The 23,400-nt window shown below is 43.5% G+C and overlaps 3 protein-coding genes across 4 annotated transcripts in view; 1 reads left to right on the plus strand and 2 right to left on the minus strand.

Moving 5' to 3' along the window:
- nfxl1 (nuclear transcription factor, X-box binding-like 1) overlaps window positions 1–316 on the minus strand; it is a 19,084-nt gene extending 18,768 nt beyond the window's left edge. Inside the window, exon 1 of one of the 2 annotated variants that reach the window (XM_079295601.1) lies at window positions 285–316. The gene's annotated coding sequence lies outside the window, so the exon portion shown is untranslated. The remainder of the gene's footprint in view (window positions 1–284) is intronic. The other variant, XM_079295602.1, reaches the window with a different exon arrangement.
- An 867-nt stretch (window positions 317–1,183) lies between these two features.
- Window positions 1,184–5,877, minus strand: cnga1b (cyclic nucleotide gated channel subunit alpha 1b; the record flags this gene model as incomplete). Its single annotated transcript, XM_079295604.1, has 14 exons — window positions 1,184–1,396; window positions 1,480–1,655; window positions 2,165–2,396; window positions 2,476–2,628; window positions 2,740–2,865; window positions 3,204–3,376; window positions 3,471–3,607; window positions 3,744–3,918; window positions 4,031–4,137; window positions 4,471–4,575; window positions 4,709–4,819; window positions 4,920–4,973; window positions 5,047–5,112; window positions 5,783–5,877. The coding sequence occupies 14 exons, from the start codon at window positions 5,875–5,877 to the stop codon at window positions 1,184–1,186; spliced, it is 1,923 nt and encodes a 640-aa protein (XP_079151730.1).
- Window positions 5,878–10,560: 4,683 nt separating this feature from the next.
- On the plus strand, window positions 10,561–23,079 carry LOC306796584 (uncharacterized protein). Its single transcript, XM_079295600.1, has 5 exons — window positions 10,561–10,775; window positions 12,966–13,503; window positions 13,861–14,022; window positions 14,592–14,799; window positions 15,310–23,079. The coding sequence occupies exons 2-5, from the start codon at window positions 13,359–13,361 to the stop codon at window positions 17,531–17,533; spliced, it is 2,739 nt and encodes a 912-aa protein (XP_079151726.1). The 5' UTR covers window positions 10,561–10,775; window positions 12,966–13,358; the 3' UTR covers window positions 17,534–23,079.
- The last annotated feature ends 321 nt before the right edge of the window (window positions 23,080–23,400 follow it).

Here is a 23,400-nt window from a genome sequence, read left to right on the forward strand (position 1 = left end):
ACCAGAGTACGATAAAGTACCAGAGTACGATAAAGTACCAGAGTACGATAAAGTACCAGAGTACGATAAAGTACCACAGTATGGTAAAGAAACGAACTAACGTTAGTTCAGACTGATGTTAGCCGGCTAGCTCCCGGTGAGCTAACGCTAACCAACTGCTGCCACTACCGTGACCAAAGATCGGAAATATACGTCACATCCGGTGAACAACCGTTATTAAAATATAAACATGCACCTGAGTTTATTTTATTAAAAGTCAAACAGAAGAAGAAGCTTTTTCAAACCTCAGCAGTGTGAAGAAGAAGCAGAGACAGTAGAAGTCTGTACCCTGGTTGACATGCGCGAAGCCCCGCGCGGTGCACGCTGGTACTTGTAGTCCTGGAAACAGATCCCGGCTGCTTGGGTTTCTCGTTATTTTTAAAGTAAAGAACCACAAATCCCACCGAGCATACGGAGACACGCAGACAGAGCGACGTGTCAACGTCGTTTCATTCATATATTCTGAGCCAAATAAATAAATATTATTAATAATACTAATACTCTGTTTTTATTATTTTAAATTAACAACAGGACATTTCTGTAGAAGCCTGATGTTTGTTTGAATTTAAAAAAATGCATCACTTCATTAATAATTAATTAATTAAAGGTAATAAAGGAGACATTTAAATTAAATGATACTAGTGGCATAAAAATAAATGATTATAATTACTTTACTTACTTACTAACTGCTAATTTCCCCCTTATATTACCTTATTTAATCCTCATTATAAAGGCCATATTTTATTATTTTATTATATTTTATATTAATGATCTGAACCTGCAAAATAAATAAAGGTATCAAATAAATGTAGTGATGGGAAAAGTGCAACATTTCCTCTGAGATGTAGTAAAAGTAGAAGTGTTAAGTAGCATGAAATGGAAAGTACTAGTACCTCATAATGTACAAAAGGCCTGAGATGCGATTGGCTGATGTTTTCATGCAGTAGAAACTACCCAAAGGAAACAGCTGTGGCGCTAAATATTTAATATATTATTATACATTATAATTACAAAAATGTGAAATATTTACTAGAAACATAAATAACATTTTTCTTGTTATTCGATCGTCCTCTTGATCTCCGCTGACGCAGCAGTTTCTTTTACATGCAGACAAATCTTCTTCTTCTTCTTCTTCTCTAGTCGTCTATGTCTCTGGTGTCGGAGGGGGCGGGGCTTCACCCGGAGGGGGCGGGGCCAGCTTCTTCTCCAGCCGGTTGACCCGGTGCTTGAGTTTGCTGTGCGTGGCTTCGCGCTCTGCCAGCAGCCGAGCGTAGCGCGTCTGCAGGATGTCAAGCGTGCTCGCCATCCGGTCCACCTTCTCCTCGATCTCTTTGGGGTCGGGGCCCTGCGCCGCCAGCTGGAGGACCAACACAACCGTTAACTTTTAAAGCCTCTTTGTGGGGTTTTTGGGTAACTACAACAGAGCGTGTGAGCGTATACCTCCAGGTCCAGCAGTCCGTCCTTCATCAGGATCTGCCTTCCCTTCTCCTCCAGCAGAGCTTTAGCGTCGGGGTACTCCGTCAGCGCCTCCATCAGGTCGTCTTTGGAGAGGCAGAAGAGGTCGGAGTAACCGATGCTCCTGATGTTGGCTGTCCTCCTGTTTCCCGCCCTGCTGCCTGTTGGAGAACGAGACGGACAGTCAGGGAATAAAAACACTCTTGTAACGTAGTATTTCTTTAAAGTCACGACAAGGAACTTTCACTTAGTGTTGGTTCTGCGCCCCCTGTGGACTAAAGTGGTAGTGTCTCTGAGCACCAGACTCCCTTTAGAAAACCTCTCATTTTACTGCAGCAGGGTCTGACAGTCTGCTCCTCTCAGTCCTGGTTCTGGTTCTCCCGTGCCTCCCTTCCCTTGAGCGGGTCCAGCAATACGTCCTGGGTCTCCAGCAGCGTGGCTGAAGGAGGTTCTGGTGAACCTGCATGAGTTCATCTGGTTTCACCAGAATCCGATCCAGTGGCTCCGGTGACGAGCATTAAGAATAACTCTATAGAAACAGACCATCTTCTCTCTGATGGTCTCTTTACTGATGGAGGTCTGATAGAGGATCAGGACTAAACTGACACTGGTTCAGGACCAGATACAAGTTCCTAATAATCACTTTAACCACTGATTGATCTCATCTTACCTTTAATCGCCAGGATGCTGATCTCACCAAAGTAGCTCCCGTCACTCAGGACGACGAACTGTTTGATCCCGTCGTCGGCAACGACGGCCAGTTTCCCCTCCTTGATGATGTACATCTCTCTGCCGATGTCGCCCTTCTTACAGATGTAGTCTCCCGGACTGTAGACCTGGGGCTGCAGCTTCAGCACCAGCTCCACCAGCAGACCGGCCTCGCAGTCCGCAAAGATACGAACCTGCAGGACGACACAGAACAAAGGAACCTGGTTGTTGGTTTGTTTTTAAATCAGACTTCTGCTGAAAGGGGGTGCAGACCTTCTTCAGGGTGTCCAGGTGGACGTTGATGGCGATCTCGGCTCTCAGTTTGTCCGGCAGGTACTTCAACACCTCCCTCTCATCCACTGCTTTCTTATTGGTCCACAGGAAGTCGAACCACTTGATCACTCGCTTCTCCAGGTCCTTCGTTACCTGGACAACCATGTTTGATAGAATCACCCTTTATTATAAATATATATATTCATACATAAACCGCTGTCCGTGAATAAGTCACTGAACTAAGTCCAACAAACAAGAACTAACCTTTCGGAAGGTCATGTACTGTTTGATGGCGTCGATGCGAGCCTGGAAGTTGGCTCTGGCAGCGTTCATGTTGGTGATCATCGAACCGACGTTACCGACGATGGTGGCAAAGATCAACACACCGACCTGGAGGAGAAAAGAAGAGAAGATAGGAAGTTAGAGGGGACAGAGAAGACATACTCAGAGTTCTCTACAGGGGACAGGGTCTCTCCGAAACTGGTACTGACATTATGGGGACAAAAGACCCGGTAGACCACTGACACTGGGGTAACCAAACCTGGTATACCACTGATGACATTAGGGGGGACGTAAACATGGAAGACCACTGACATTGTAGGGACCCAAACTTAGCAGACCACTGATATTAGGGGGACCCACACCTGATAGATCACTAAACCTGAAACATCACTGACATTTTAAGGACCCAAACCTGTTAAACCCCTGACCCCTTAAGCCACACTCACCAGGAAGTCAGTGACAACGAAGAAGTACTCTGAGTTCTCCACGGGGGGCGGAGTCTCTCCAATGGTTGTGAGAGTCAGTGTGGACCAGTACATACTGTAGGCGTACTTCCTCACCAGACGACCAAACTCTGGATCTGCCGGGTCGGGATACACAAACCTGTCAGCACCGAAACCTGGAGGGACGGAACGAGACAGAGGGGTCAGAGGCTTTTATACAGCAACCGCTGATGAAACAACCAGAGTCAGGATTCAAACCAGCAACCCCACCGATAGCCTTGGAGAAGGAGTAGTAGAGGCAGGCGTTCCAGTGGATGATGATGACGATGTACATGACAAGGTTGAAGATACGGAGAGCGTTGGGGTAGTTTGTCCTGGTCTCCGTCCTCTGGAAGAACTCCAGCATCCTGAAACAAAGAAACAGATTGTTTGACTTCCTGTACACGTTGATGTGCTTTCACTCAACGACATGTTTGAATGCGGAACTTTTTCTTCCAAGCAATTTCAGTAACTTGAAAATTGTTAACCCGACTTTGGGTGTACCTGTTGAACCTGAACAGCTTGTTGAGGCGGATTTCGGGGTATTTGATGCCAAGAATGAGGTACAGCACGTCGGTGGGAATCATGGAGACCAGGTCCATTTTGAACTGGACGCTGTTCATGTAGCGCTCACGCAACTTCTGCTCGTCCTTCACCAGCAGACCCTGCTCCAGGTAACCTACGCACACAGAAACAAACGTGTTTTCACCTGTGGTACATTTGGATGCATGTCACATTACATACACTAATTAAGTGTGTCGATCGAACAATCTGTTTGTGTGTGTTCGGACCGGTCCTTGTTCTGAAGATCATGTCTGCGATGTAAGTGAGGTCGCATACAAGGTCCACAAGGAACCATAGCACCAAATAGTCAGTCTGTAGCTCCTCGAAACACGCCCTGAAACACACACAAACACACTTTATACAGCCACGCAGTTACGACTGACAGACAACTGAAATTAAATCCACTTGTGTTCAGGAACCAAGACTAGAAACCCACATGGTCACTCACAGAGTGACAGGGGCCGAAACCTGGAAGCCATTTCACAAAGTCGGGACGGAACCTGGTTACCCAGCGGCGTTGTTGGGATCTAAACCAGGTTGCCTTCTGACATTGGGGGCACCTGAGTCAGCTTTAACTGTATTTCCACAATTTCTTGAATAAAACTCGGGTTAAGTTTAGACTCAGGTTTAGGCTCAGGAACCGAACATAATCAATGGTGTGTGTTACCTGGCTATGATCAGGGTCCAGTTGTACATGACGGGGACGGTGATAAGAGCCAGCCAGCGGTAGTAGGTGTTACCTGCCGGATCAATCGCTGCGATCTCCCGAGGACTGGACACAGTAATGAATCATAACTATTATTTTATACTACAATGAAGGATTGGCTCTGGTTTGTCTCCAGTAAAACAAAACAAAGCCTCTAACATCTGTTTCTGAATCAGTGATCCTAATGAACCAAACTCACGCCTCCTCTTTGGCCTTCTTCTCCTTCTCCTTCTCTTCTTTCTCCTTCTCCTTCTCTTCTTTCTCCTTCTGTTTTTTCTCCTTCCGCTCCTTTTTCTCCTGCTTCTCCTTCCTAAGAGGAAAGAGCACATGAAAGCAAAGGCGGTTCAACTCACGGGAACAGAACATTACAGCGAGCAGAAAGAAATAACTATTCTGTGTTTTTGACTTACTCCTTTTTCTCTTTTCTCTCCTTCTTCTCTTTCTTCACTTTCTTCTTCTCCTCCCTGGAGGACGACAGGAAACGCATCACACAAACTGTTGTATGTTCTGCATTGTTTTGTATAAAGAGACACTTACTCTTCTTCGTTGTTGTTGCTGTTGTTGACGTTGAACAGAACTCCAGGTCCGGCTCTTTGATTTGCTCTGAATCAGAGAATCAGACGACAGGACTAGTTTAACTGTTGACTGCAACTCACTCAACTGTTCACACTACCAGTTTGGGAATGTCTCAATGAGCCCTGGAACTTCTCAAGGACCACTAGAACTTTATGAAGGACAACAGAACCTCCTTAAGGACCCCTCAAACCTCCTCAAGGACCCCTTCAACACTTTCTAATCGAAGCCCTCAATATTTTAAAGGACTCCTAAATTCATCAGGACCACCTCATAATCTCCTTAAATCTCTTCAAGGACACATCAAACTTCCATCAGGACTCTTAGATCCTAATCCCAAAACTGTCTCACAGTCCTGTTGAACCTCCTAAAGGAACCCTGAAACCTCATTAATAACGTATTCAAGGACCCATAGAACTTCTTAAAGGTCTCCTGGATTCTTGAAAGGATGCCCAAAATCTACAGAACCCCCTTGTGAACCCCTGAAACCTTTTAAAGGTTTATGGGTCCATAGAACATATTCAAGGACCCATATTCCTTTCATAAGGAGCCTTAGATCCTTTGAAGGACCTATAAATAGTACCGCCTCACAACCCATCAAACCTTAAAGAACCTCTCTACCCAGAGTGTTGCTTTGGACCCAGAGAACTTCTTCTTGGGTCCAAAGCAACACTGATTATGAGCCACTATAACCACTCACCTGGCACCTGGCTCCTCCTCCATGTCCTGCAGAACGATGGTGGGCGGAGTCAACCTGGAGATGGGGGCCGGGACTGATGGAGCCACTTTGGCCATGAAGGTCTGTCCTCTGACTTCCTGTTCAGAGAGAATATAAGACAGATGATGACCTGGAGGATCCTGTTGATCTGGATGTAGAATCAGTTTGAGTATCGAACCGTAAACATCGATTGAAGAGATTTAAACTGTGGTTGGTAAATTCTATTGTTCTAGGCTGCTTTTATTGTGAAACAGGAAGTTGTCCGTAGGGCTCAACGATATGACCAGAAAAAATCATCTATCCTGATAAAGATAATTTAATAGCTCGATCATGCTATATATACACATATATTTATATATATATATACATATATATATATATATATATATATATATATATATATATATATATATATATATATAAATATATGTATATATAACAATGTATGTTTCCCAGTATTTCAATAAATATATTGTCTATATTAAATAACTACATGGTAAATGCCTGTTTTTGTGTATTTTGTGTGAATTAAATATTTGAGAAATGAAAAACTGAAACGAAACTAAACTAACTAAACTAAACTCAAAGTGAAACTTCAGTTGGTGTGTGCTCGTTATTATCAATTTAGACAAAATTAAATCTCGATATGTGATTCAATCATTCACAGATTCCACTGAAACACGATCAATTATTTAATATGATATTAAATTATAAACCAGCTGCACCAGTTCTTCTTTAAATCTGCACACTCTTCTTACTCAACTGTTGCTCAGAGGATCTTTGTCTTTCAGTTCAGCCACTGATCAGTTCTACTAAACTAAACAACATCTATGACTACAAAATAAAAGCATCACATAGAGTCGTGTATGATCATTCTGAATGTATGTGTTGTATAATCTCCTTACTCACCTGACAGCTGATAATCTGTCGCTCTGGGTTTTCGTGGCCTAGATCCACCAACCGCCAATCAAACTCATCGCCATGGAAACAGAGGAGTATCCCCCCCGACCACAACACAAGGCTGACCTCGTTAAATCCGGTGAAGTTTGGAGAGAAAGGAGGATAAAATGGAGGGATGTGAGCAGTGACGGAGTGTTTGGAGCAGCAGAGTCGACCTGATGAGGATAAAGAGATTAGAGGAGATGATACTGTCTCACCTGCACTCATGGATCCGCCCTCACCTGGACCCTTAGGGGTCGACGAGCAGGAGATGTGTGTGTTTTATACAATAAAACTACTTTCATAAACTGTTTCTGTGTTCATTGTGAGTTCATTATTCTGTCCAAGTGTCAACAAAACATGTTCGGTCTGAAGAATAAACGTTTTTCTTGTTTTTGACCTCGGTGTTCATTCAGACTTTGTGTCTCTTTGTAGTTGTTTTGTGTCTCTTTGTAGTCGTTTTGTGTCTCTTTGTAGTTGTTTTATGTCTCTTTGTAGTTGTTTTGTGTCTCTTTGTAGTCGTTTTGTGTCTCTTTGTAGTTGTTTTATGTCTCTTTGTAGTTGTTTTGTGTCTCTTTGTAGTCGTTTTGTGTCTCTTTGTAGTTGCTTTGTGTCTCTTTGTAGTTTTTTGTGTCTCTTTGTAGTTGTTTTGTGTGTCTTTGTAGTTGTTTTGTGTCTCTTTGTAGTTGCTTTGTGTCTCTTTGTAGTTGCTTTGTGTCTCTTTGTAGTTGCTTTGTGTCTCTTTGTAGTTGTTTTGTGTCTCTTTGTAGTTGTTTTGTGTCTCTTTGTAGTTGCTTTGTGTCTCTTTGTAGTTGTTTTGTGTCTCTTTGTAGTTGGTTTGTGTCTCTTTGTAGTTGTTTTGTGACTCTTTGTAGTTGTTTTGTGTCTCTTTGTAGTTGTTTTGTGTCTCTTTGTAGTTGGTTTGTGTCTCTTTGTAGTTGTTTTGTGTCTCTTTGTAGTTGGTTTGTGTCTCTTTGTAGTTGTTTTGTGTCTCTTTGTAGTTGTTTTGTGACTCTTTCTAGTTGGTTTGTGTCTCTTTGTAGTTGTTTTGTGTCTCTTTGTAGTTGGTTTGTGTCTCTTTGTAGTTGTTTTGTGTCTCTTTGTAGTTGTTTTGTGACTTGTTGTCGTCGTTGTTACAGTGTGGTATTAGTATTTTTACTGTAACAGAGTATTTTTACTGCGTGATATCAGTACTTTTCCAGCAGTAAAGGATCAGAGTAGTGGAGGTAGTGAGACGTGAAAGTGAGGGAGGAGTAAACGTGAGAAGGTAGGACAGATTTTACTGAGCGGGAGGAGGTGATGAAAAGTGAGGAGGGAGGATTAATCTGATCCTCCTGAGTCAGCAGACACACACACACACACACACACACACACACGTGTGTGCGTGTTAACACGAAGCGTCTCAACATGCAAACAATGCTCACATGGTGTATCGCTTAGTAACGAAACCAGAAGAACATAAAACTGTATTTGTGTGAATTATTTTTATGGTGTTAGTGGAAGTGATGCAGTATGAAGCTAAGAATGTATTAATGTAGATTTTAGTATTATTTTATTTTAAGTTCTCCATATATACGACACACACACTTCATCAAAAGGAGGAAGAATCAAAGCAAATCAAGACAGGAAGACTAAATTAAATTAAATTAAATTAAATTAAATTAAATTAAATTAAATTAAATTAAATTAAATTAAATTAAATTAAATTAAATTAAATTAAATTAAATTAAATTAAATTAAATTAAATTAAATTAAATTAAATTCAATTCAATTCAATTCAATTCAATTCAATTCAATTAAATTCAATTCAATTCAATTCAATTCTTAGGTATAATCAGAAAAGTAAAACGAGATGATACACCTTGAATTTAACCAACTAACAATGAATAACTATGATAAATAAATTATCATATTTAATGAGGATAACCTGTATGTAACCTGTACTCTCATCTGACTCCGATGAACCTTCATCAGTTATTTGAGGATTTATAGGAAGTGTTTGTTTCCACCACCAGAGGGCGCCACCGACCTGCTGCTGAACTCCACACGAGCCTGATGAAGAGGAAGAGTTCTGTCTCATCGCTGATGAGCTGCTCTCATCTCATTGGTCAGCTGCTGTGATGTCACCACTTATCAACCTGCTTTCTTTCTGTAGGCCAGCAGGGGGCGACTCCTCTGGTCGTATCCCAGACTCCCGCTGGGCGATGCAAACCGCTTAGTGATCATCACAATAAATAAACAACAGTAAGAACAACAAGATAAAAAGGTAACAACAAAGTAAACAACTGTGTTTCATACCACAATTAAATAAACACAAACACAATAGTCATGAAAGTACCCGTTACTGCTACTGGGTTAGCTTTTGTGCTGAAGCTACAGGCTCAGCATTTGCTTTACTAGATTGGCCTTTGTGCTAACGTTTAGCTTTGTGCTACTGGGTTAGCCTTTTTGCTTTTGGGTTAGCTTTTATGCTAACGTTACTGGGTTAGCCTTTGTGCTACTGGGTTAGCTCACTCGTTCTCTGGCTCAGTAGGTGTGTTGTCATCAATGAGTTGACTTAAGCTCCTCCCTGTTGGTCCATTTGTTGTGTTTTCTTTCATTGTCTTTTTCATTGTTTGTTGTTTATGTAGCTAACCGGATTTTTAAAATGGCGACTAATCACCCTAAGACTTAAGTTACGTAACTCATGGAGGCTCTTGTGCTGAGAGACTGTGGAACAGGAGCTAAAGAAGGTTCTTAGTGTCCTCTCTGGGGACTAGGAAGGAGTCTCAGCCTCTTTAGGATGCTTCCTTGGATGGATGCATCCTACCAAGGAAGCATCCTTCACCTGGAGGAACAACAACAGCTCTGATCTCCAGCAGCTCCCTCTTGTTGCTAGGAGAGGCAGCCTCCCGCAGCTCACTCTCTGATTGGCCCGCAGCCCGTCCCCTTGGGCCAATCAGAGGCCAGTGCGTCCGCCATGAGAATCCATAATCCTTCATAATCAATACTACGATTTATGATCACTACCACGATTTATTATCAATACTACGTCAATATGAACGTTGTTTACTTCATGTGGATTCTTCCTCTCATCAATCTAATCATGATTTATGTCTCATGTTTATATATAATAACAGATTTAAATATAAATAGGTGTTATTAGATTCACGGTGGAGCAGAAACACGTCGTTATAATATAAATAAAGACCAGATGTTTAGTTTGAGTCTCTTCTCTGCGGGAGACTCGCTGTTACTGGCTGGTGGCCGTTAATGGCGGAACTGTCGAGCTAGATTTAACGGAAACACGTGGAACTTCCGGTATGAATACAGTTATCTTCTTCTTTACAAAATAAAAGTTTACTAGAGCAGATATGAAAATAGAGTGAAGTACTAATACCACACAATTAAAATGCTAATATCACAAAGTAAAAATACTTTGGTACAGTAAAAGTAGAAATACCACAGGGTACAAATACTAAGTTACAGTAAAAATACTCTTTTGAAGTAAAAATACTAATACCACACAGTTAAAACATTAAGTTACAGTTAAAGTACCAGTACTACACCTTGTAAAACTACTGTGCATGTTATTGTATTTTGTATATGAACAAAGAGTAATACAGCTCAGTGTGTAGAACAGATAGTGGAGCAATTCATAACTCTGTGTATTTGTAGTCTGTAATATGATATGTTTATGAGGACTGGTCTATATATACATGAAGGAAAATGAACTGGCATCTTTCAGCGGCTTTTATTCTGAAATCCACACAAGGCGAAGGGGCGGAAGCGCGTCGTCTCGCGGCGCGCGGGCTTGACGTGCCGCTGGCGCTGATGGCGGCGGGGCTCGCGGAGGGTCGCACCGAGGAGGGAGCGCGAGACAGAGAGAGAGAGAGAGAGAGAGAGAGAGAGAGACAGGAGAGAGAGAGACAGACAGGAGGCCCCGGCGGTACCGAGCGGAGACACACCGACACACTCAACGACCGACACACCGACGAAGGGTGAGGAGAGGCCCGCAGACTGACCCGAGGAGGACGGAGCGGTACGAGGGTGTTAGGTAGGTAGGGGGGGAGGGTTACTACACCACACACACACAGACAGACACACACACACACACACACACACACGCGCACACACACACACACACACACACACACACACACACACACAGTCATATATATAAATACACAGGTTAAGTACTGAGAGTGAACGGATGTTGTTGTGATATTTACACTTGTGGCCTTTATGTATTACTTATTATTGTGTTATAGTGTGTGTGTGTGTGTGTGTGTGTGTGTGTGTGTGTGTGTGTGTGTGTGTTGGGGGGGGGGGGACATTTCTATTTTTACTGTAAATTACATTTTTAATTCTTGTGTTTTTTACAGATTGTTCTGTATTTTTTGAGGCAGATAATATATATTTTTAATTAATATTTCTAATTATCATGTTTAATTATTCTTTAATCTGGTGGCCTTGTGCCTTAAAGGGCCCCTGACCTTTATTTTAGCCTTATAAATGATTTTAAAAAATATTGTGAGAATAAATATATATTTAAATTCTAATTTATGAACACATTTAGTTTGATATTAAAGATTGAATCTTTCTACAATATTTGATTTTTTTTGAAATCAGCTCGTCTACTTTTCATTAAGTCGTGTTTTAAAAAAAAATTATATTGTGAAAACAATATAATAATTTATTCTTTGTTGTGTCCACTCAGTGATATTTATTGATTTGATTGGCATGAGCTGTATTTAATAATCTTATTTGTTTAATATCTTATTTGTAGTTATTTGATGCACGTATGAATCTTTTGTGCTTTTATTGTGTTAAAAATGTGAATTTAATGCTTTTATTAGTGTCAGGATGATGCCTTATGTTGTTTTTTATTGAATGTGGCAGATTTTAAGTTGTTAAACTGTTAAAATCTGATTTGATAACTGTCAGAAATAGTTCTGGTGTCATAACATATTTTTACAAGTAATATTTTCACTACGAGGGCCAAACTTAGAGCATTGAGTGTGATATTTATGAGTTATTGAAGTATATTTGATTTCATTAGTTTCATTTTATTTCCGTCATTGTGACTTTAAATGTTGTTTTATTGTTTTTCGCTCTCCGTGGTGCTGACGTGACGTCTGTCAGATTAATGAGTTCAATGATCCACATTCATGTTCATCTGGAGATACTTAATATTATACCAATGTAATATCACATAATATCACTGATGAGTAGAAAAGAACATTGCGATGAAAAACAGGTATTTTATTTAAAGTAATGTGAAAAAGTACTGCAGTATCTTCAGCCAATGAGTTACTAGACTACACATACGTTATAGTAATAGAATATTATTGTTATATTATTGTAATATTGTAGTCATATCATACAGGGCATTAAATAATAAACTGGGAACAAGTAGGCCCGTTTTACAAAACAGCATATTTAAGTATTATTGGTTTATATTTAAATGTGTCTGCAGAAGCTCTTTTAATCAGGTACTCTGTTCACTACCTGCTCGGGTACTCTGTTCACTACCTGCTCGGGTACTCTGTTCACTACCTGCTCGGGTACTCTGTTCACTACCTGCTCGGGTACTCTGTTCACTACCTGCTCGGGTACTCTGTTCACTACCTGCTCGGGTACTCTGTTCACTACCTGCTCGGGTACTCTGTTCACTACCTGCTCGGGTACTCTGTTCACTACCTGCTCGGGTACTCTGGTCACTACCTGCTCAGGTACTCTGTTCACTACCTGCTCAGGTACTTTGGTCACTACCTGCTCAGGTACTCTGGTCACTACCTGTTCAGGTACTCTGTTCTCTACCTGCCCAGGTACTCTGGTCACTACCTGCTCAGGTACTCTGGTCACTACCTGTTCAGGTACTCTGTTCTCTACCTGCTCAGGTACTCTGGTCACTACCTGCTCAGGTACTCTGGTCACTACCTGCTCAGGTACTCTGTTCACTACCTGCTCAGGTACCCTGTACACTACCTGTTGTGTTTTAAAGACAGTTGCTAGTTGACAAAATAAACAAGGAGGGATGTGACCCTCTTCTCTGAGGTGAGGGGCCTGGCAATGCATTATGGGACTGATGGTCCTCAGAAGTACAGCAATACAAACGTGTGTGTGTGTGTATGAAGAGGCATCATTGTGTGGTTTTGTGGCTTGAGCTGCTTCACTGATGAATATCAAACAGGCCTGTGTGATATCCTGTCTATCAATAAACTATTGTCTTCTCTCTCTCCAGTTCAGGACCTCCTATTGGCCGTCATCCTGTCTGGCTCCGCCCCCACCCCACTGTACTACGACAGCTGCAGTACTCGTAGTATTTGGTTGCAGTAACATTGAAACTGCCAATTTAGCTGTTGCTTCACTGTGAAATCAAAAGTATTTCACCTGCTAGATTAGCTTCATTTTGAAGCTACTTGCCGTTAGCGGCTAACAGCTAGCACAGCAATTCCACTTCACACTCTTGAGAAAACATAAATTTATTTTGGAGAATAAATTACCTAAAAGCAAAATGTAGCTGCGCTTCAATCGGAGTTTTTTTTTGTTGGTGTTTTGCTAGCTAACAGCTAGTTAGCCGCTAGTGGAGAGCGGTGGCGCGGGGCTAGGTTTTGCGGATCAGAGCGGGGGCGCGATGGAGTACCACTCCGGTGGCAGCCTGCCCCTGCTGGGGAGACCGCGGTACTGCCCCGGGGCCAATGCTAACGGAGGCTACCTGTGTGAGACGGGACACTGCTGCGGAGAGACCGGCTGCTGCACCTACTACTACGAACTCTGGTGTAAGTTGGTTGCCCTGTACTACCAGCTACAATGTTAGCATATAGCCTAGCACGGATTGATCCAGACTCCATTGAGAAAACGAGCATTTTAAGAGTTGTTATTTGTCGTTTTGAGGAGAGACCGGACGAAGCATGAATTTTGATTTTTTACTAAATCGGCATCATTATGTTGTTATTTCGGCATTGTTTTTATCTGTTCGGCGATTCAATCACAGCAAAATCTGTGTTTTTTTTCACCACACTCAAAATAACACGTCATCTAGGTGTAAATACGTCAGCATGTTATTGTTTTCACCACACGGTTTGTATAGTTATACACACAGTCTGGTCTCTGTACTGATATGACGGTGTGTTCAGGGTTCTGGCTGCTCTGGACCGTCCTCATCCTCTTCAGCTGCTGCTGTGCGTACCGACACCGTCGAGCCAAACTGAGGGTTCAGCAGCAGCAGAGGCAGAGAGAGATCAGCCTGCTGGCTTATCATGGAGCCAACTCATACCCGTCGTCCATGCTGGACCTCAGTAAGACCTGTCTGTCTGTCTGTCTGTCTGACTGACTGTCTGTCTGTCTGTCTGTCTGACTGACTGTCTGTCTGTCTGTCTGACTGACTGTCTGTCTGTCTGTCTGTCTCTCTGTCTGTCTGTCTCTGTCTCTTTCAAATTTAATGTTTTTTACAGAATCTGTTTAAAGTAAACTGTTTATTTGTGGCAAGATTTTAAATGAAAACATGTCAAATTAAAATGTTTTTGATGAGGTATCACCAATTTAGACTTCGTTTTGGCTGCTTTTTCTGACTGAATCGTTTGTCACACATGATGTGTTCAAAGACCGCCGGAAAGATGAAAATCGGACGATAATGACGGGTTTTGGCGATGGTTTAAAGAAAACATGCTTTTCGTTCCCGCCGGTGGGTCTTGGGGTTCAGAGGGCTAATGAATCAAGTATTAACAATAGCAATTTAAACGTTATATCAATGTTGTGTTCCACTTGTTTCCACTGCCCCCATGTGGCCAAAAAGAACAATTGCAGGTTTCAAAGTATCATCCAAATTCCTTTGCTCTAACCTCGCTCCCCTCTGCTGTCTTTTTAGGTTTCCTGGCGTCTCTGAAGCTGCCGTCCTACGAGGAGGTGGCGGCTCAACCCTCCACCCCTCCCCCGCCGTACAGCTCCGTGTTCACCACCCCGCGGTACCCGCAGCCCCCCCGCACCGCCGACCCCCACCTGCTCACGCAACATCACGACCCGCTGCTGCACCGGCCGCTCAGCGACGGTCACTCCTCCCTCAGCTCCGACAACAGGTAACAGCGCCGCCGAGAGTACTGGGAGTACTGGTATCAATGCTACTGAAGCTACTAGTAGCACCACTAGTAGCACCTCTGGGAAAGAAGCAGTGGTACTCGGAATATTCTGGATATAACGTCAGCAGTTCAGGAAACTACTGATGACATGACTGGGAATGCTGGTAACACTGCTTGGAATACACTATTGGGAATCCTGGGTACAAGTATTACTGTTGTGAGCACTGATAACCCCTTTTGTTCTAATTTAAAGCAACACCATTGATAGTACTACCAGTGACAGTACTGTTAACTGCACAGATACTACTAGTAAGACAAAAAATGAGGTACTGGCACTACTGAGGCTACCACTACTGCAACTACCACTACTACTGCTTCTACTTCTGCTAATACTATTCATTTGATGACTGGCAGTGATACTGAGACTACTGGTGTTGCTACTATTACTACTTCTGCTATGACTATTGTACCCAAAACAACTGTAATTCCTTAAATGTGTCTCTCCTGTAGCTCCAGTTGTTCCTGTGACTCCTGCTGCCCCTCCTCTCCGTGTAGCTCCTCCCTATCGGCCCCCGTCACGTACGAGACCGACACGAGCCACGCCACCACGCCCAGCGAGGCCGCACCCCTCGCTTTTGACATCACCATGGAGACCATCACGGCCGCGGCAACCTGTTTGGAGGTAAACGAGACCCGATTGGTCTCTGAGAGGTTGGTCGGCGCGGTGGCCATTGACATCGGCAATGAAGACGCCGCCGAAGTACAGGAAACCGATGCCACGGACTCATTGGTTCCCAACCGGGCTGTTACTGTTGCAGTTGTTACCGGGTCGGCCTCCCCGCAGCCTCTGCTGTCTCCTGATTCAGAGGTGGCTCTTCCCGTTGTAACTACATCTCCCACAAAGCAACAGCTCGACCTAACACCGTGTACCCCAATAATCAGCACCGGTAGCCCAGTTATAGTCCGTAGTCCAAGTGTTGTTGACTTATTACTCCCCTCAATCCAAACAATAAACATTGAGGGTCCAGCCGAGGGCCCCGAAACTACCCCTGCCCCAAAAATCACCTTAATGTCCGGCCCCTCCACCCCAACAGCTAGCACTTCTGACAGCCCTACAGCCACCCAAACCCTCAAAACCCTCGATCTAACAAGAACGTTTGATACAGCCAATGTTCCAAGTAGTCCAAACTCAGTTCCAACCCCAGATGTTGGAAGGACTTTGGCCTTGATAACATGCTCAATCCCAGACCCAAATCCCAGTCTTGTGCCAATTCCGGCACCTTTAAACCTTATCCAAGTTCCATCCCTAGTACCTTCAAAACTTACCCAAGCTCCAGTCCCAGTACCTACTAACTTTACCCACGTTCCAGAACCAGTACATTTAAACCTTATCCAAGTTACAGAACCAGTACCTTCAACTCTTACCCAAGTTCCAGCCCCAGTACCTTCAAATCGTACCCCAGTTCCAGCCCTAGTACCTACAAACCTCACCCAAGTTTCAGAACCAGTACCTACAAACTTTACCCATAGTTCAGAACCAGTACTTTCTCACCTTACCCAAATTCCAGAACTGGTACCTAAAAACGTTACCCAAGCTCCAGAACCAGTACCCACAAATTCTAGCTCTGTTATGGACCCAATACTTATAAACCTTACCCAAGTTCCAGACCCAGTACCGTCCAACCTTACCCTAATGCCAGACCTACAACCTAAAATCACCATAGTATCCGACTGTGAAACAAACCACATTCTAAAACCTGCACATTCAGACCGTACCCTTGCTACAAATGCACCTACATTAGCCCATGGCCAGTTTCCAGAACTGTCACCTGGGTCAGATGTAGCACTGGTTCCTCCAAGCCCAATGTCAGGCTTACTCTACCACCCAGAGTCTGTTGCTGTTATTGTATCTTGTCTAGATCCAGCTGCAGTACCAGCTGGTTCAGGTCCTTCTGTGGTCCTGTCTCAATGGTCAGACTCAGACCTTATCAGTCCATCAGCATCAAATGTCCAGGCTGGTTTAAGTTCTGGTTCTGGATCTGCATCGTGCTCTAGCGTTGGTTCTAGATCAGGTCCACTGTCTGCTCCTACCCCAGTGCTCACTTTCATGACACCCGCATCCTCTTCTTCCTTTTCCTCCTGCCCATCCATAACCATAGAGTTTGAATCTTCTCAGTCTCCCCTTGCATCCTCACCCCCTTCCCTTCCAGCCCCAGCGTTACTCCTTGACCCCCTCACTGCTCTGCACCAGCCCAACAAAGGTGGATCTTCCTCCGGCCACGCTTCCTCCCTCTCCCCCTCGCCTCGAGCCACCCAGTCCCCTCCGAAACAGACTCTCTTCTCCCCGTGCGTGGACGTCTTTGAACCAGGACCTCCCAGCTGGGAGGACGGGGAGGAGGAACCGGAGGAGGGCAATGACGACGACGAAGATGAGGACATGGGAGCCGACGAGAGCCAGTATAGACACCGGCGCCTTACCGGTGACTCTGGCATCGAGGTGTGCCGGTGTCGGGTGGAGGAGGAGGAGGAGGAAGAGGAGGAAAGGAAGGAGGATGGCAAGAGAGGAGGAGGTGGGGATAACAAAGGAGGTGGAGACACTGATCTCCATGACAGCGTGGACTGCCCCGCCAGAGGTCAGGCCACCACGGGGGAAGGACTCAGACCGTGTAACTCCACCTCCACCACGACGCCCGAGGACGGCGGCAAAGTCGTCATCGTCATGGAGACTGTGTGATTGGCGGAAGCCCGGGGGCGGAATCAAACCACTTGTTATCCTAGACACGGGATGAACAGGAAGTTAATGATAGAGGGTCGATCCGAGTTGTTTTTTTCTGTAACCCGGGGAGGTTTTGAACAGAGAAGATTGTGATAGTAGAGTCACTTTACTGAATGTAGCATCTTCAACATCCGTTTGTCGGACACGGCGTGAAGTGTCGGACGTTAGGAAGGGATTCAACATGGAAGCGTTAGCTCGTTACAACTGTGAGGTACTCAGATGTGGTTCGGAAGTATCTGCATGGAGAGGCAAATACTGCACTAAGAACGGCTGTCAACAATTTGGGAAATGTCCAAAAAAAAAGTTAGGACAGCAAGCCACTTCTATTTTTATTTTGTAACTTTGGAGAGTTGTTTGCCAGACAGGAAAGCTCTTATTTGAGGTGCATTGTGGGAAATGTGGGATCCAGTGTTTCGGGAGGTTGACCCATACTAGAAAGTAAAACCAGGGGCCCCTACTCAGCTTCAATTTTGACCATTATTGTTTAAATCTGTCCCCTAACTTTGAATAATACAAATATTTTGAGTTCTTCTTTCAACCTGCATTGTTTACATCCATATTTACCAGCTAGACGTCTTTCGCAAGCACATTGCTACTTTTCTTGACCCGTTATCACTAAATCATTTGTGAAATCAAGGTATGTTAAATAACTTTAAACCAGGACTTATAAGCTTATAAGGGATAGATTGGAATGATGACATTGAAATGCTAGCTTACACTGGCTACTTTGTGGTGGCTATGGCTAGCTAGCTAACAAGCTGCCCTTTTCTTAGTGGACGTGATTAGCTCCCGATCAGAATAAGACAGATTTTCACTCCTCACTTCCGATAAAACGAGATACAGACGCAGCTAGATATCCACTAAGCTAATGTGGCGTTCAGGTCACGTGGGAGTTGGAGCTCACATCTACGTCAAAGTCGTAGTTGTTACCGGGAAACTCCAGAAATCCAACTTTGCACTCTATAGAGTACCAGAAAGAGAAAATATTGATGCTTCACATCAACTAAAAAACATTGTTAAAGGGAATTAAATGCTAATTTATTGGATGTAATCCTGTTTGTCCAATTATAAAACAGTGTTGAGTTGTCCAATGACGTCATCATGGGAGTCTTTCCCGTTACGTCCGTCACCACCGGGTGCCATTACACAAATGATGTTTTTCTTTCTTGCGTCTGTCTGCCACCGCCAAGTAACAGACCTTACCTTTAAATAGTTGAACATTTAGCTCGTCTTGAGGGTGATGACGGAGGTTTTTGGAACCGTGCCGGGAACAAAGAGTGACTTGATGTGGGAGGATGATTCAGTCTGACTGACAGAAGGGACAAGACTGATTCACTCATTAGAGGGGACGTTCTGATGAAGACGTTCGGTGGGTAGCTTTATATGAAGGGACTCGATCCTACGCGGAAGGTTTCAGGGTTTGGTTTTCTGTGCGTCAGCCTTTTCGGGGAAGAGAAAAAGCTTTTTGCATAAATAAGAATAAACAATGGGCACTTTTAGAGAGACAACAAAGCACCAAACAACAGACGGGAACACGTCATCGTTGCCCGTCTTTGTCTCTTTCTCTGAATTTTGAGGTCAGACAACGAGGCTCAGTCTAAACTCTGAAATATTCCCTTTCTTTGCTTCGTGCATCTCTGCGTTCATAGACACATCGTTCAGAACCCTCAATTCCAAATGGATTAAGTTCACATCATCCTGCAACTATTCACCAAACAAGTCAAACTTTTTTAGAGCCTTAAAATGCATTTAGGATTTATTCTTAGATTCTTATATTTTGTCAATTATAGTGTTTTTTTCCAATCACCTTAGAGTCTGAAATGAGTGAAGAGCAATATTAATCAGAAGCGTTGATAGAAAAGCAATGTTTTGTCATTGTTGAGTAAAAAAACAGTTTTAATTCAAAATATAACATTGGCTTTTTTTACGCACCTTTGGCGGATGAAGATCTTTCTAAAACCCTTCTGGACAAATTAGAAGTTTTCTTTGTCAACAACTTGCAGATGTGACATTTTTAGCCCAACAGCAGCAGTGTGATGATTGTAAAGGCTGAAACAACAAAACCAACAGTGTAACATTCACAGACATTCTGTTGTACCTTTATATGAAAAGTTTTTTAAAATGAATTCCATCAAAACACTTCTCCAGAATCTAGTTTCCAGAATCTAGTAGCGGGATGAAAATAGAAGCAATGTTCATTTTGTCAACTAAGACTTTCTAGCTAATGATTGATCGTAATTATTTTGCCTGCAAAGCTGAATTCTTAAATATTCGAACTGTGTTTTTCATCAGATAACAAGAAGATAAAATCTTTTGTTTTGACTAAAATGACAAAATGACTTGTTTTGGCTCGACTAGATTGAATATAAAGTATAATCTGATGAAAAAGGACATTTGACACAAGACTAAGACAAAGATTAAAAAAATAGCTGACAATATTTTTGGACTAAAAGTAATGATGAACATTAAAAAGCTGCCAAAATTAACATTGCATCGACGTTAGTTGGAGCTTTTTCTGTCACATTTTCTTAAACCTGCTCCCACAAAGTGCACTTTGTTTTGTTTTTCTTTCCGTAAGCCGCGTTAGAAAGTTTCACAAATAACATGTTGTTCCTGAACTAGACGTGAGAGCGACTTGGAAAGAAGACACCAGACAGTTAATGTCCAACCGACACCAGATTGAACCGGAACTCGTCAGAATGTTTGTTTTAGAGAGTAAAGAGGGAAGTGTTCCTGATGTAGCTTCGGGTGAGACGAAGGTCTCGGTCTTCAATAACCTGGTCGAGCTTCTCTACGATGAAGACTTTACCGCCCATTATGGACTGAGCCAGCCATACGGATGCCCATGAGGGACAAATCTTGCCGTTACCGTCTACAATGGCGGCAGCTGGATGTTTAAATCCTGACGTCTCGGTTGTCGGATTGGAAAAAACCCAACGCGCACAAGATTGGATTCATACGTGGATGGATGGTAAATGATCCAGTCTCTTGTTTTTTAAAACAAAAACCTTTTGTGGGTAAATTCACAGATGTAGGAATCTGCCTTTGAGCGGATGTGGACTTCAAGCAGATTCTCCGAGTGTCGTCTAGTGGTATTCGTCTCCGATCGAAAGGAGTTCGTAGAGACTCTGAAGGATTTCCTCGAGAACGCTCAAGGGTGATACCGAGCCGTTGATGTTGTGGTTGATGGTGTTCTTTCTTTTGCTTTTGTTTACCTGAACTAATAAGGTTATATGTCTCCATGGTTACTGAGTGCCATTTCTACTTGACAACTGTTGCTGCTTAGCATTAGATGGAGCTGGTGTGGACTTTCAACCAGAGTGACTGTTGTCTCAAATCTGTCCCCGTCGTAGCTCAGGTTCCCAAAGAGGCTCTGCAGCTCTGAGATCAGCCTCGGCTTCAGCCGATACCCCCCGCCCCCCCCCCCCCCGTACACGAGGCTGATGTCAGGGCCAGCCTAATGTTTGGAAATGCCGTCTTTATCTCTTTTTTTGTTGGGCTGTTTTTTTTAATCGCGTCGGTGGACGAAAACCTTCAAAAATGAGTCCTCCCCGCGAGAAGAGTTACACACTGACTGGGTTCACATTCACAGGTCAGATTTGGTTTTAACTAAGAAGTTGATCAACCATTACTGAAGCTTGGGACGTCGAGCTTAAACCCAAAAACACTGAACAAATCAAGTCCAAACAACCTAGATTTGAATAGACCCGGTCCAATCGCTTCAGACTTCAACAGACCCAGTCTAACTTACCCAGACTGGTACAGACCTGGTCCAACCGACCTAGACTGGATCAGATGACCAGGTCCAACCTACCGAGACTAGAATACTACTACCAACCGACCCAGACTGGAACAACAGACTAGGTCCAACCGACCCAGACTAGAATACTACTACCAACCGACCCAGACTGGAACAACAGACTAGGTCCAACCGACCCAGACTAGAATACTACTACCAACCGACCCAGAATGGAACAACGGACTAGGTCCAACCGACCCAGACTAGAATACTACTACCAACCGACCCAGACTGGAACAACAGACTAGGTCCAACCGACCCAGACTAGAATACTACTACCAACCGACCCAGACTGGAACAACAGACTAGGTCCAACCGACCCAGACTAGAATACTACTACCAACCAACCCAGAATGGAACAACGGACTAGGTCCAACCTACCCAGACTAGAATACTACTACCAACCGACCCAGAATGGAACAACGGACTAGGTCCAACCTACCCAGACTAGAATACTACTACCAACCGACCCAGAATGGAACAACGGACTAGGTCCAACCGACCCAGACTAGAATACTACTACCAACCGACCCAGACTGGAACAACAGACTAGGTCCAACCGACCCAGACTAGAATACTACTACCAACCAACCCAGAATGGAACAACGGACTAGGTCCAACCTACCCAGACTAGAATACTACTACCAACCGACCCAGAATGGAACAACGGACTAGGTCCAACCGACCCAGACTAGAATACTACTACCAACCAACCCAGAATGGAACAACGGACTAGGTCCAACCGACCCAGACTAGAATACTACTACCAACCGACCCAGAATGGAACAACGGACTAGGTCCAACCTACCCAGACTAGAATACTACTACCAACCGACCCAGAATGGAACAACGGACTAGGTCCAACCTACCCAGACTAGAATACTACTACCAACCGACCCAGAATGGAACAACGGACTAGGTCCAACCGACCCAGACTAGAATACTACTACCAACCGACCCAGAATGGAACAACGGACTAGGTCCAACCTACCCAGACTAGAATACTACTACCAACCAACCCAGACTGGAACAACAGACTAGGTCCAACCGACCCAGACTGAAACAGATTCAGTACAACTGACCCAGACTGGAACAGAAGACCAGGTCCAACCGACCCAGACTGGAAAAACAGACCAGGTCCAACCGACCCATAAATGTAGGTAAGGGGCAGTGCTGGTTCCTTTGAGGGTAAAATGGCCATTTTTAACTCTGAAACCCAACACGAGACAAAGTTCTCCACCTTAAACCTTGAGATCAGAGAAAAGGACCGGATTGACATGTGAACCCAGTCAAAGTTTTAGACAGCTCTTGGATCTTGGCCTCATTAACTGTTCTTATTTCACCGTTTTGGGCTCTTTCACTTGTCCCATGAGGAGATTGGAAGCAGGTTCACCCGTGGTGTTTGATAAAACTATTTAATTTACTAGAAACGTCCGTGTGCTCCTTCTATTTTTAGTCAAAAGAGCGTTTTTATCTCGTCATCTCTTCTCTGCTGTCCTTCCTGTTTGCATGAGGTTTCTGTCGGAGGAGCGGAAGAAAGCCGAGAAGAGACTTTAAAATCCCTTAATGTTACGATAATAACGACGCTAATTATTAGTAATACTAAATTAATAGTGTGTGTGTGTGTGGGTGTGTGTGTGACCTAACTAAACCAGCCTGTTCTAAAAGTGTGTGACGATATACTGAATAAAAACTGTCAAATCTACCACCTGACTGTCTCCGTTCATCCACTGATAATGAAAACACCGTCACCACACTGGAGATCAATCGATATTTATTGATTAAAAAACATTTGGGTTCCAAAAAAATCAAGTGAAGTCACACTAAATATTTACTTCTTGTTTTAAATGACGTTTAAAGCTCAGTTTAAACTCGGTTTGATTGTATTCCACTGCGTGTTTTAGAATTAGTCAGCATAGTGTTAGCATGAAGCTACAAAAGGGTGAAGTTGAAACAGCGCAGCCACGAGCTAGCCTAGCGTTTCATTCTTTACTGTTTTTAGAGATTTACAATGAGTTTGTTAATT

Source organism: Melanostigma gelatinosum, assembly GCF_949748355.1.
Source record: "Melanostigma gelatinosum genome assembly, chromosome: 23".
Classification (NCBI taxonomy): Eukaryota; Metazoa; Chordata; class Actinopteri; order Perciformes; family Zoarcidae; genus Melanostigma; species Melanostigma gelatinosum.